The sequence below is a fragment of the Protopterus annectens genome, chromosome 6.part1 (assembly GCF_019279795.1).
Source record: "Protopterus annectens isolate FY-2018-M chromosome 6.part1, PAN1.0, whole genome shotgun sequence".
Classification (NCBI taxonomy): Eukaryota; Metazoa; Chordata; order Ceratodontiformes; family Protopteridae; genus Protopterus; species Protopterus annectens.
The window spans coordinates 147806918-147822979 of NC_056738.1; the positions used below are offsets into that span (position 1 = coordinate 147806918).

Here is a 16062-nt window from a genome sequence, read left to right on the forward strand (position 1 = left end):
AAACAGTGGCATTGACAAAAAAGCAGGAGTTAGAGCTAGATGTGGCAGAGTTAAAGATGTTAAGATTTGCATTGGGTGTGACGAGGGTGGACAGGATTAGGAATAAATATATTAGAGGGTCAGCCCAGGTTGGAATGTTTGGAGACAAAGCCAGAGAGTCAAGATTACATTGGTTTGGGCATGTGCTGAGGAGGGATGCTGAGTATATTGGGAAAAAGATGCTAAGGATGAAGCTACCAGGTAACAGGAAAAGAGGAAGGCCTAACATAAGGTTTATGGGTGTGGTGAGGGAGGACATGCAGGTGGTTGGAGTGACAGAGCAAGATGCAGAGGACAGAAAGAAATGGAAACAGATGATCCGCTGTGGCGACCCCTAACGGGAACAGCCGAAAAAAGACGATGGTGAGACATACAGATGTAGACATATATATCCATAGATGCATGGATTTGTATGTAGATATATATATATATATATATATATATATATATATATATATATATATATATATACATATATAGATATATTTCATCTGTTTAGATATTAATATATATATACACCACAAACACATACATCTACATGTTGGAATACATTTCCTGTACTGCTGAATGACAGGCTGGATGATATGTTTGTACAAACATCAGGGTTATGTATATCTGACATGGCTTATTGGTAAATCCCTTTGTCTATGGTGCTCAGGGTCCTGGGTTTGAGCCTTGCAGAGGCTGCTTATTTTGTTGCTGAGCAGTTGGATACAGAGTGATTAAGGTATTTTTGAGCAGTTGTAAGTGGGTTTGAGTGGGTTTGCGTGGAGGTAAGCACTGCTAACTTCCTGTTACAGTTCCTTATACTCAGTTAGCTTCTAAATTGCTTAACCTGTGTAGGCATTGCTTACCCCCACGCAAACGGGCTTAAACTCGCTTACTAGTGCTTAAATATGCTTACTACTGCTAATTGGTACTTAAACCTACTAGTGCTTTATTCATTATGACACTGACACCTCACATGTGCATTTACTGCAGCACTCCAGTTCATACATATATGTTATTTAGTGGGTTATGCAACAAAAATATTGGTCATGACGTGCTTTACCATGGAAAATGGAATGCTGCTGTGGGACTCAAACTGGGAATGCCTGCTCGTAAGGTGAATGCTCTGACCACTGCACTATTGCTATGCTGCTTCATTTGCATATATCTTCCTTGTTATCCTCTTCAGCCATTTAAGCTTCATTAACTGTAGCTAGGCAATGGGCACACCCGCACACCTACGGTAGCTTTAATTGGATTTAAAAAAAAAAAAAAAAAAAAAAAGGGTTTGTTCATTTTATTTCTATATACTTGCTGCTGTACATGAGGGGGACTGTTGGTGGGGATATGTGGACACCTATGAGTGGTCTTGCTGATTTCTGAGCCCTTTCTGCTGTTCTTCATTGCGGGGGCGTGTATATTCTGTGAGCTCTGCTCTCAGACATGCCCCCTGCACTCTTACATGCTCCATGTAAGATTAAAAGCTCAGGCAGCATGCTTCAATAATATGCATGGAGCGCTACCATCCTGCTCCTAAACAGCCGCTTCCGTGCAGGACTAAGATGGTCTTGCACAGAAGATTAGTAAATCCGGGGGAATGTGTAGCAGACCTGGGAAACATGATATTAATGTCACTGTTTTCCTACACAAGAACATCTGGCCAACACATGCACCATACGTTACAGGAGTATTTGCAGCAACTGTTACTGTGTCATATATGTCATCCTGTCAGTATTGCATTGCCTGGAGACATGACTGTATTGTCTTTCCCTTTACTTTACCATAGCAGGATCCACAGTACAACACACAAACTCACAGCAGTGAGAGTATGCCAGTGGTATGCTATTACTTATGTTTCATGCATGTCATTGCTTTTATTCCTCTAATAATACTGTATCCTTCTACCCATTAAAAGGACAGACTGCATCATCATCAAATGCACAAGCAAGTGATATATATATATATATATATATATATATATATATATATATATATATATATATATATATATGCATATACCTGTTGTATAATTTAATGCTGTTCGAATGGTCCATGCTGACAATGATGTGGCTAATAACGCTGGCTTTGTTTCCCAAAAACAGTTGAATTGCATCCATCTTCTACTGTGCTGTATATCCACAAGGACTTGTCAGGTGTGTGCTATGTTTGTATTCATTACATATATCATGTATTTTGCATATGTAACATAATTGTCATCTCCTTGTTATGTAGACTCCATGACCCATACACAGACTAGACCTAATGGTAAGTCAGTATTATCTGTAACATTGCAGTAAGATATATCTGTTATATGTCTTTAATGATATACAGCATGTGATGTGAGCACATTGTTCTGATCTATGTAATCTGTCTGTTCTTTTAATACATCAACTATCTGTATCCTCCATTAGCCTATGTGGCATCTAATGTGTCTCAGTATGGTTGCATGGCCACTGGCACACAGGACAGTGACACGGTGATGGTGGCATTCATATGGATGTGGCTGTAGCCTCAAATGTGGAAACAAACTTGTCCTACCATTCTGGCAATGAGGGGATATCAGATGGTGGACAGAATGAGGCCTGCAACAACAGAGCCATTTTGAGACTGCTGTTGAAGTTGACAGGTTCCCGAAACACATTGATACTACCCATCACAACAGATATAGAAATGCATCTGGTGTGAATAGGCAGATGGTGTCTAATTACTCCTACAGGTAAATGAATATTCCTAGCAATGTCATGGATCTGAAATCCATGCATTTGCCCATGCCACGGATCGTGTTGCACACCAGATAGGTGTGCTGCATAAAGGACAGGAGCACAGACATGGTGAGGTAATGGCATCATTGGCTGCACAGAATGAAAGTATGTTATCTGTGGCATTGTCCATAGAATCCCTGGCCTCTATAGTATTACAGAAATGCAGTAGTATGCACAGGGTTCTGCATACCCTGACTTTGCTTAGCTGATTGCCACATTGAGCAGGAAGATCCCCTCTCAGCAGAACCAACCTTGCCCATTGGGCATCAATGTCTATTTTCCAATGTACATACACTTCCACTGCTGGTCCATCTGCTGCAGTCAAGTCTCAGTTATGCTTCTTCACCTCCACATGCTGGCATCATGCCATCAGTCTCTTCTGGGGAACAATCTGGGCCAAGTGTTTCTATAAGTGGTAGGGGTCGACCAGACAGCTGTGTGAGCCATCACTGTGGGTGTCCTGGAGTGCATTAGTGTAACACAGACATTTGATACACTCTATTCAGTAGTGTCTTTCTCACCCTGCAGTGATGATGATTGTTGTGTAGAACACTGAGTACGTCATCTGTCTGTGCTCATTGACAAGTCTGATACCATGGGAGTCCATCAGTTTTACTAAACATAGCTGAGTCCATTTATTACTTTACTTATATTTGGCTTGTGATATTAACAGCAGTTCCACATTGTGTCCTGAGTTGTTTACCTGTTTGTAGCTTTTTCTAGCAGACAGATAGGAAAGTGTTGCACATATGTGTGTGCCTTATCATGTGCCAATCCCAGATACACCAATATGAATCTGTATGCATAGCTGCATTAGTTGCGCCCTCACTTGATGATCCCTGCTGTAATAGATTTGTATATGTTCATAATGTTATATGTGATAAGTATGTTGCTATGTCCAATGCTCAGTGTGTACATCCATTGGATAATTATCATTATATGCAATCCATGATACTGTGGTGGGGCAACACCTGGACAACAAAGTTTAATCTGTGTGATTCTGTACATGTGACTTGTCATGACTCAAAAGTGTGTCAGACACTGTTGTATTGCCTGGACCTGCACTTGTGGTCACATTGTCAGTCACCCACACCTGTGTCTTCTGATCCCACATCTTTCTGCTCCGCCTCTGATACCTGCAGGATGTCATCTTCAGATATCTGGAATTCTTGGACTAGTTCACCCACATATGCAGTTGGAAGACCACCATGTCTCCAGTTGGCATGTTGTGTAGCATGGCGTACACTATTATCATCTGTGGTGCCTTCTTGATGTGTATTGCATTGCACCCCTGAATGTGTCCAGACATCTGAACATAACTTTCAGTACACCAAACATATGCTCTGTGGTGTTTCTTGTTGTTGCATGCTTTCTATTGTAGGCTTTCTCTGCAGGGTTTGATGGTTTACTGTATGGGGGTCACTGGCCATAACTCAAGTGCATAACCTCAATCACCTGTTTTGGGGAGTAAACACAGATGTTGTCAGCATAGATATAGTGGAGAGGGATGTCCTTAGCTTACACCATAGCTGTGTTCCTGTACTTAAGCATTAGCAGTTCCTCAGGTATTTCACCTTGCTGGAATGCAGCCTTCAGACAACCTTCCCTCCATATGGCAACATCACAGACACTTCTACGTTATGTTGCTATGAGGTTTGTTATGCTGCCATCTGCTTCACATACAGACTGGCAGTTCAGAGATATATCTGTCTGCTTCTGGATGAGCTGAAGTCTATTGCACAGATTTAATGTGGGAAGCTGCAGTTATAGAACAGGTGCATGACATTCTCCACTCTATGGGAGTAGATAGAAAATATATTTAGTCATCCACCTTGCTGCACATTACTGCCAGGAATATTGCCAAGATATGACTGGCAGCTGTCTGTGACACTCCCACAGCACCCCCATGTGTCTTTGGAATGTCCAGTCACAAGTAAACCCAGGCTCAGACACACTTTGGTTTCAAGGGGGATGGGGTTGCCTCACAAGGTACGCACAGACATGTGGAGCACACACGTTACAGGCAACCTGCATCACCTGTCTGTCTAGGCAATACCTATCAGTTATTTACTGGTTTAGTTGCAGCTTTGCTCTCCCTCTAACTGTCTGCCTTCTACTTCGCTCATTCACATCCTTATCAGAGGCTTGTATTACTGCAGCCTGTTGCCATTCATTCACTGCAGCTTGCAATTTTATTTTATTTTCTGTGTTATTCTTATGGAATAAGATGGAATCCATAGTAATAACTTCTGTTCATTGTGACACCATATGGTATATGCTGAGGATTTTGTAAACAGAGTTGACATTGCAGTTTGTCATATTTAAGTTATGTTGAGTGTGCATGATGTGTTTTAGAATACAACAGACATGGACAGAATCTGTAATTGTCCCATGCAGAACTGCTAACTACTCAGATCACTTTCAACATGTCTTCTGAAACTGTATCTGCATCTAGTGCTCTGAAGTCTTCCTTTAGCATGCTGCGCTGTCAAAAATAGCTTTTGACATCTGACCCATTATTCCTATTTATAAATGTATTCCTATTTAATTTACCATAATGCATGCAATAGATATCAATATCATCATCCTCAGCTCAAACTCATCTGCTGTCAGACTCCAAAGCAAACTGCAAAATGACATCAGCCTAATTTGTGACCGGCTGAAACCCAAGGACTTGTTCATTAACATTAACACATGCATGACACTGTTATTTGAAGCTTACCAAAGACTGCCCAATAATCCTAATATTCAAATGCAATCCCTACAGTAAGCCATCAAAGATATATAAGTTTGCCATCAAACTAGCAACTAGCATTCACCCTTCACACACAGCATGTATATGAACTAAAGCTACATCAACTTTACTTTGTCTAAACTGCTTCTCATCAGTGGAGGCAAGGAAAGCCAAAGAACTACAAAAGCCGATGCCCAGACTATAGTACTGCCTACCTGGATTAGCTTGAAATTCATCCCACAGTACTAACATTGTGCAGACTCCTAGGAATAACATCTCTCACTTCATGTTCTTATCAAAGTGTATGAAACAACCCAGTACAAGACTACAGAAGAAAAACTCACGGCCAATAACTACAAATACTTCCCTTTTTTTCTAAACTCTCCACTCTTAAAACTATTACAATTCAGCTACTTTCTCCATAGCCTCACTACTTCACACTCAAACCATAGCATGCACACTTCAGACATCCAACAGAGAGGTGCCTGTCTCTTGTCATACCACCATTTGACAAGGCCTTAAGAGAAAATCTTCCACCAAAATAACATTTACAACAGCAAACACATTTCTCCAAACATCAGAAAACTCAAAAACTATACAAAACTGAGAGAGGTGATTGGATCATCTCAGAGAAGAGTATAAGTGTTCCTGACTAGATAATGGCTACCCTGACATCACATGAAAGAGTACAAATGTTGCTGGCAAGGTAATGGTTCACCTGTTACCAGTTAATCAATTGTCCATTTCATATAGTCTACTCACCTGCTGTACTCTCTTGGTGAAACACACTCACTGTGAATCATGTATCAGCTGCCTATATAGGTAACAAACATCAACTTTTGTAATGTTATCTTTTATTGGCCATGTCAAACTTCAACATATTACTTTTGTTTTCACATTTGAGATAGTAATTAAATTATTGTTACTAACTGATGTTGGTCATGGCTGAAAAGGGATCTTATAATCATCCCATGATTAACAACTAAAAATCTTTCTATCTGCCTCTGCCTTTATTTCTGAAATTTAAGTGCAAAATCTGCTTCAACTGCAACTGAACCCTTGTAGATATGGCTTTGGACTTAATTTGAATTAAAGTACTATGCTTTTTGCAGGAAAATATTTATAAGCAAAGAAAAAGTTGTTATAAACTGTATCTGAAAATTTCATAAACAATATTCATTTCTTAATGACTTTGTAAAAGCATTATAATTCCCTGTGGGCTTTCTTGCCCATGTCTAACTAATACATCTTCTGCTGTTTAGCGTCATTCTAAAGTTGTTCTCTCTTGTGTCTTAAAGCTATTTTGACCTATTTTCCAGAAGCAAAATAGTTTAAACATGATTTATGTCTACAACACTAAGTCTAGGATTCAGAAAAATGCTCACCATTCATGCAAATTGTCAAAGCAGGTTGGTTAATTAATGTGATGGAGAGAAAATACAATTCACAGACAGGTATGACCACAATGAGAAAGACCACAATATTGTCTCATTAGCATATCACTGAATCACCCACTAGCACTGTCAAACTTGTCCTCACTAGTATTCCCCATAGCAGCCTATATGTCAGGTTAGCAAATGCACCCCCCCCTGCATCCAGACACTTAAACATTTAGAAACCCATGTACACACCCACATATTCCTAGATATTCACCTCCCAAGCACACACACACACACACACACACACACACACACACACACACACACACACACACACACACACACTCACAAACACACACACATGAACATAGCATGTGCACACACATGCACGGACACACACTCACACACACACACACACACACACACACACACACACACACACACACACACACACACACACACAAACACACACACATGAACATAGCATGTGCACACACACGCACGCACTCACACACACAGAAACACACACACACACACACACACACATGAACACAAGCGTGTGCCCTCACACACACACACACACACACACTCACACACACACAGACACACACACACAGACAGACACACACACACACACACACACACACACACACACACACACACACACACACACACACACACACACAAAATCAAAAACACAAGTACACACAAGCTCATATAGACACAAGTGTGCGCATGCACACAGACACACATGCATGAATGCAGCTTCATTCATGCCCCTACAGACATGCACATACATGTCCATACACATACACACATTAACACTCCCATCTCAATATCATTGCTGAACTTAACCTGCACAACAAATACTGCCATATGTGTGAACGGGGAACCACTATGTTTTTTTGGCAGTCACTTTTTCCTCTTACAGTAACATTTTACTCAGACCAATGATTTTCTGAATCACCTAGCTGAGTTTATTAGGAGCCAATGACATTTTCATGTAAGACCACATGGCTAATTAACATTAGCAGCTCCCCCAGACTGCTACATTTGCTTGCAGCTCTCTCTGTGAGACTACTGTCCTTGCAGACACCAGTGAATGGAAAATCTCACTGGTAGAGCAGTTTCTAAATCAAAAATGTGCAGTGCAGTGGGGAAAATCTCTGAGTTAAGGCATATCCATCCTATTAAGCCTTTTTGGATTGCAGTGTATCTGCTATTTCATAGTTACTCATTCAGCAACAAATCCAGAAGTTAAAAAAGTTACTGAGTGATAGATTACTAAATATGGCAGCACCGACAGTCTTTTTATACAGTACTGCATCCTTCACTAGCAAACAAAATGGGCTCTCAGATATTAAATGAGCCTTTATTTCATATAAATGCTATGTTAATGCTTGCTAATTGAACACAGGGAGTTAAGGCTATAAGGTGCTAATGAATTGTATCCAGTAGATCTGGTTTTGAGTAGTTCAGTATCTACCTGCCTTCAGCATAACTCTGCTCAAGATTTTTGAATGTTGTACTTCCGGTTAAGTCTGAAAATAGGCAGTTTTCCCAAAAGTGAGCCTATCTAGTCAATAAATTAATTAAATAATTAAGTAAGTATGCAAGTAAGCAAATAACTAAATAAATAAATAAAAGAAAAAAACGGCTTTCATGAAAAAATAGATCTCTAGAAGCAACAATCTATGTTGAGATGCATGCACCTTTTATATCAATTGCAAAAATGCATGCAACAAAAATCCCTTTAAAATCTCACTCAGAAGTCACACTGAAGTGCATGTTTATTACTACTCTTATCTTAGTGTATTATTATTTCTGGTTCAGCTATATTATTGCATTATTAATATTATCTTACCTCTATTTTTAATTGATTATTGTAATGTTTTTTATCCAAGCTCTACTTACAGTTTGTCATTATTGATCAGTGTACTAGCCTTGTTAACAAATTAAAGTAAAATAAAATAATAACAAATAACTTTACTATGTGGTGGTGCTGTGGTAGCATTGTCGCCTCACAGTACGACATTGTCCTGTTCGATTCTCAGTTAGAGCGTCTTCTGTGTGGAGACATGCGTGAATGGGCGTACCTTCATTGAAGGTTGTGCATCAGAGCTGGCAACTCGGCACGTAAAAATCTACTGCCAATCATTAGCGAACCGGAGTTCCGCTGTGGCGACTCCTAACTGGGAAAAGCCGAAAGACACAACAACAACATGACAACCATTTGATAGAATAGTATTCCTTGATGTAGTGCTACATAGAAGTTCTAACAATGTTGCCTTTTCTGCTGCACATTTGTTGTGCTGCTTATATAAAATAGAGCTTGGAGATGCATTACAGACTGTTTTTTTTTTCATTTTTTGCAGAACAGACATGAGATACTTTGGAGTAAATATAGCTTGCATTGAACCAGGATTTTTTAAGACTCTAATGACTAGTGAAGCTGAAATACTTAAAAGTTATTCACAAGTCTGGGACAGAGCACCAGCAGAGGTTAAAGATGACTATGGACATGATTTCTGTGAAAAATGTAAGTTTTAATACTATATAAAGCAAATGTAGTGATATACCTTCACGTTTGTTTTTGTGTTACCGCTGGCATTCTGTATTAAAGACGGAGATAATCTGATCATTTAGAGTTTAAACAATAATAACAGTATCAATGGGAGGGGTACCCATATGAGGTGGGGCTCAAAATGCTGAAATGTATTGCAGACTGGCTGTCTGATCTAAAAGCAGAGGCAATTTTCTTGTACAGGAGAAATGTCAGGATGAAAGCCAATAAGCACTTAGGATGCAACAAGGTTCAATGCTGTGATAAGTCCAGGTTTGCATGTGTGTGTCAGATGTCAATCTGGGTTTTTGACAGCATGATTAAATCATATGCTGATGATGAAAGAGTGTCGAACTTACCTCAGATAGGAAAAAGAGTCTCCAGTTTCTGAGTGGTGGAATTTATATTAAGACCAAACAGACAGATACCGGGAAACAAAGGATTTGAAGGTAATACTCAACCTAAAACCAAATCAGATGATGGAGTATGAAAGGGCAGTGACAAAGAGCAGGAGGACTGTAGGGTGAATAGTGCAGGAGTATAGTTAAGACATTCAGAGGTGACTTTTTCTCTACACAGCATTGTCAAGAGCATATGTACAATGTTGTGCACAATTCTGAAGAGCTTTCAAAGTTAGGAAATTGAGGAAGCAGGAGGTATGCAGTATGGCCTTACTGAAATGGTAACATGAATAGCAGTATGGTAGCTTGGGGTAAGGTTTATAATATTACCGTAATGTATATTTTAGAAAAGCAAAGAAAACGGGAATGCAATTTGAGCATATCACATTGTCGCTCATAGTAAGTAGGAAGAATAGATGTACTGAGCATGACAGAAGCTGAAACAGGACTGCTTATCAGAAATGTATGTAGCTATGTATGTGTGTATCAATTTATTTATTTCAGTTAACTAAAATTAGTACATGCAAATAAATGCTACTTTTATTTTTTCCTACTGCTTTTGCTGGACTCATTTTTAATCTAGTAGTTTATCTCTGCATCACAAGTTGTTGCTGTTTTTATCATGTTTTTTTTGTTCTCTATTTATGTGCTTTAATTATTTGGAAAGCTCAGCTAGACATACAAAATTTACAGTGGTGGACTAAGGAGGAAAATTCCAAGACACAGACATAAATAATGTGCAACTATATATATATATATATATATATATATATATATATATATATATATATATATGCACACACACACACCACACACACACAGACACACACACACACACACACACACACACACACACACACACACACACACACATATATATATATATATATATATATATATACACACACACACACACACACACACACACATATATATATATATATATATCTGTATATACACACACACACACACACACACACACACACACACACACACACACACATATATATATATATATATATATATATATACACACACACACACACATATATATATATATATATATATATATATATATATATATATATATATATATATATATATACACACACACACACACACACACATATATATATATATATATGTATATATATATATATGCACACACACACACACACACACACACACACACACACACACACACACACACACACACACACATATATATATATATCTATATATACACACACACACACACACACACACACACACATATATATATATATATATATATATATATATACACACACACACACACACACACACACACACACATATATATATATATATATATATATATATATATATATATATATATATATATATACACACACACACACACACATATATATATATATATATATATATATACACACACACACACACACACACACACACACACACATATATATATATATATATATATATATATATATATATATATATATATATATACACATATGTATAAAATAGCTATTATAAAATAACTAGTCTGATATGGAAAAGCAGAGCAGATATTGATAGTAAAGAGGTTGTTAAAATGGGGGGAAATGGTAATGAAAGCAATAATTAAAGTAGTGGGAAAACTTTTATTTAACATTTGTTTACCGAGAAAGTCCAACTTGGAACACAAACAATTTTCAGTGGAGGCCCAGGGAGAAATGCTCCAGATGCATGTCTTTGTAACATGGAAGGAAACCAGAGTACTTGCAGAAAACTCACACGAATGCAGAGAGGACATACATACTCCACACAGAAGGCACCCCAGCTGAGAATCAAACAGGAGAACCTCTTGATATGAGGCAACAATGCTACCACTGCACGACCTATAAATGAATTGAAGAATAGTAAGTACATTCTTTGGATATAAATTAGGTAGCAGTCTTCTAATGATGCCTAGATCAACTGTGTAGAGTATCATTGTGCTTATGCAATGATGTTTTATTACAACTGGTTATTATAATTCCATTTATATTTTATGTCCAGCTGGAAAATGACCTGAAGTTTGAATGTTGTAAGAGATGAGTGTGATTTGAACAGATCACTTAACCAGACCACGCTCTTGTGTCATCCATGTAAAAGAGGCTTGTGGCTAGTGTGTTTAGTTTTCAGCAAATAAGTAAATGAATTGAAAATGGACAGTTTTTACAATGAATGGCAATGCATTCCATTTAAGTCAGTGACCAGTTGTCTGAGTTACTCTGATCTGTGTGCCTCACACTGTCAGCAAAGGGTACTTTGAAAGGTAGGAAGGTTTTGTATGGTAGTAGAACCACACAGCATTATGCGTGACTTTTTCCAGTGTCATTGCATGCTGTATTGACAGGTAAAACAAATATTGGCTGATGTGTTGATCTCAGAATCTCCTTCCTCCCTTCTTGTTATCTTGTCAGTCTTCAGGAGAGACTGTTTTTTGTATTTGAATGTGAAGAAGCTACCGGGAAGTCATGAAAATGCTTACTCTCCTTTTTTGTTTTATTAAAGCTGTTATAGTTTAAGCCATGGTTGGTGCTCTTTGGTCTTTTGAAAAAAAAAAGGGAGAGATTGGTGTCTGAGGCAGAGGCTCTCACTGCTGTTCAGGTGCTTACCAGGTATGACGTCATACCCCTTTGATTTAACAAGTATGAAATTGTGGTTATAATCTATAACTGGAAGTTCCAACACTCTTAATGTTGCACAGATACCAGATAGAATTTTGCAAAAAATTCTCTGATGCTAAGTATGAACTGAGATGTTTTTTCTTCACCATGCATTAGACATTAGTTCATAACTATTGTCACTGTTCCAGTCAGGATAAAATAGGCGAGCCTTCATGGGTTCTGTTCAAGCAGCTTTATTATGTACAAACACATCATGATTGAGGCTTAATAACTTTAACTTAGAAAACTTATAAACAAACTTGCTGTTACACAAATACATGCTCACTCTCTGGCTGCACTTTCAAAATGGCACTGAAGCTAGCACGTGCTTGTTATTTATATGCACATGCTGACCTTGAAACTATAATTAAAGGTACAACACACACACACACACACACACACACACACACACACACACACACACACACACACACACACACACACACACACACACTATTCTACATCTTTCCTGTTTGAGAAATGAGTTGTGCAATAGTGACGACATTGACTGACATGCAGCTGATACAAATAATTCTTTGTCATGCAATTATACAGAACTAAATACATATAGACAATTATGTCCAGGTTGCTCTGAAAGGCAGGAGTCAGAGCTTGACGTGGCAGAGTTGAAGATGTTAAGATTTGCACTGGGTGTGACGAGGATGGACAGAATTAGGAATAAGTATATTAGAGGGTCAGCCCAGGTTGGAAGGTTTGGAGACAAAGCCAGAGAGGCAAGATTACGTTGGTTTGGACATGTGCTGAGGAGGGATGCAGAGTATATTGGGAAAAAGATGCTAAGGATGAAGCTGCCAGGTAACAGGAAAAGAAGAAGGCCTAAGATAAGGTTTATGGATGTGGTGAGAGAGGACATGCAGGTGGTTGGTGTGACAGACCAAGATGCAGAGGACAGGAAGAAATGGAAACAGTTGATCTGCTGTGGTGACCCCTAATGGGAGCAGCCAAAAGAAGAAGATGTCCAAGTTGCTCTGGTTTTCAGTATTTCGAGACTGAATAGTTGAAAGTGCAGTTATGTGAAACTGCACTATCTCAAATGCGGAAATGTCAAATCTGCTGTTCTGGTGTCTTGTTCATGATGTGCGTTGCGGTTTGTGGATTTAGCTTGGGATTCAGGTAAGTGGTGTTTACATAAGGGTATTGGGTAGGGATTTTCCTGTGTGTGAGTGTGTGTAATGGTGATTTTTGTGTGTTTGTGTGTTTAGTGTGACCTCAGAGTTAGTATATATGGGGGGCTTGCCCCCCTGCTTATAGGTAGTGTAGGTGTGTTTGTATGTTATGTTGTGTTTGTGCGTGTTGTTTTGTTTGTTGTAGTGTAGTTAGGTAGGTGTATGTGTGTTTGTTTATGTGGTGTATGTGTGTGTGTGTGTGTGTGTGTGTGTGTGTGTGTGTGTGTGTGTGTGTGTGTGTGTGAGTGTGTGTGTATGGTTGCGATTGTGGTTTTCACAGTTGTGGGTTTTTGGTATGTAGAATTTCGATTATAGTCTTGAAATACTGAAATTCGATATTTCAGTATTTCAGGATTGTCTAGTGAATCCATTTCCTGTTGCCTACATTTGCAATGGAGCCTGCTGAAACCATGCTCTTATCACTTGCAAGCATACTTGTGTGCCTTTCTGTAACTCATGGATTTGACAAATCTCAATAGCTTTGCTCAGCATTAAATCACTGTTTCAAAGCAAAATCTTTTTCAGTATAGCACTATTAATACCACACACAAGCCTGTACCTTATTAATTCATCTTTTAAGTTACCAAACCTACATGTTTTAGCTTTGTCTCAGATAGGTAATGTAAGCTGCAAAAGTTTCCCCTGGTTTCTGATCTCTTGTGTAAAACAAATGCCTCTCTAATGTAATATTTTCAGGGGGTTACACATTTCGCTGAACTTGCATTTCAAACACTCGTTGTCTTCCTGTGATTCAGCCTGTACAACAATATGACAGTTCTCACCTTCTCTCTCATATACTGCTGTGCATACACAAATGAACACTCTCTTTCAGTGGCCTCTGACCCACCTAGGTTTAGCAAAATGACTGCCCTGGTGTGTGCATCTTTGTCAGAATAAGCTGCTTGTATAAAAATATCGTACTCTTGCTCATATATTCTTCAGTTCTCTGCAATATTCTGATCAAATACAAGTGGTGATGGTTTTCGAAATACATCTGCCATATTAACACATACCAGTGAAGGCTTTTGCAAGTATGCATGAACACACACACATATACATATGCCAGAAATTTATGCCAGTATTTATAACTATGCCCAATAGCACAACAAGCTTCTGAATAACTGAAGTTTGCAAAATAAATCTCCTTAGCACAAGAATATTTCTGAAATAACTGTACTATAAGAAATAACTTTTTATCAGTGTAAGGAACATTTCAAAATAACTGCACTGTGTGAATAAACTGGGCAGAAGAAGCTCAGAGTAAGAAATATTTCAAATAACTGCACTTTGCAAATAAACAGTACACAGCACACTGAAACTTTCCCAAAATGGCTATACTTTGCTATACTTTGCTAAATAACTCTTTACAGTGCAAGAAACACTTTGTAATTGTGGCACTTTGTGAATAGACACACCCAGCACAAGAAGCTTTTTGACATGGCTGTATTTTGATTGCACTTCATGAAACAGTTGCATCTTGCACACAAATAAACTCTTTGGAATAAATGCACAGCAATAAGCACATACTGTAAGCACTTTTACACACTTTGAGATACTTTGAATAACTCTAGTTATGCCCTTAATATAATGCGAAATACTAGTTATGCCAAAGCACAGTACTTTGCCAAAAAATATGTAGTCACCTTGCTTTATTTATGCTTAATGTGCACTTTTTGTCCTTATTAAATTCATTTTGCTTATTTATTCTTTTTCAGTGCCCATTATACATTTATTGTGCTTGTTTTCCTTTAAACATGCTCATTTTGCAATTCTGAGGTAATTCCAAAACCCTTATGTGCTTTTTTGATAATTGGTTTATCAAATATCTTAATTTTAAACATTTTGTTTCATTAATAAACCTTTTGTGCCTCTTGCTTCTTTAGTAATGTGGTTTGTGCCCTTGTAATGCTCCATTTAATTTTTTTATAAAATAAATCATTCATGCAAGTTTTCTTTAACTTTGGTTTGTTTCTGGCCCTTTTTTGTACTCAGTTCTCTTAGTTTACCTTCACTGTTAACTCTGCTCCTCATAGGTCTGAAAATCTGTCTCTGGAATCCCAGTTCTGACACCATGTTGCTCATCCAGTCAGGGTAAAATAGATGAGCTTTCATGGGTTCAGTTCAAGCAGCTTTATTATGCACAAACACATCAGTACTGAGGCTTAATAACTTTAACTTAGATAAATTTATAAACAAACTACCTCTTACACTCATACATGCTGACTGTCTGGCTGCATTCTCAAAATGGCACTGAAGTTAGCACGTGCTTGCTATTTATGTGCACGTGCTGACCTTGAAATGCTTCTTAAA

At 38.2% G+C, this 16062-nt stretch overlaps 1 protein-coding gene across 1 annotated transcript in view; it reads left to right on the plus strand.

Moving 5' to 3' along the window:
* LOC122805435 (retinol dehydrogenase 16-like) overlaps positions 1–16062 on the plus strand; it is a 415973-nt gene that overhangs the window by 231634 nt on the left and 168277 nt on the right. The window contains exon 4 of the mRNA XM_044075574.1: positions 9278–9441. Within this exon, the coding sequence (XP_043931509.1) occupies positions 9278–9441 (164 nt within the window). The remainder of the gene's footprint in view (positions 1–9277; positions 9442–16062) is intronic.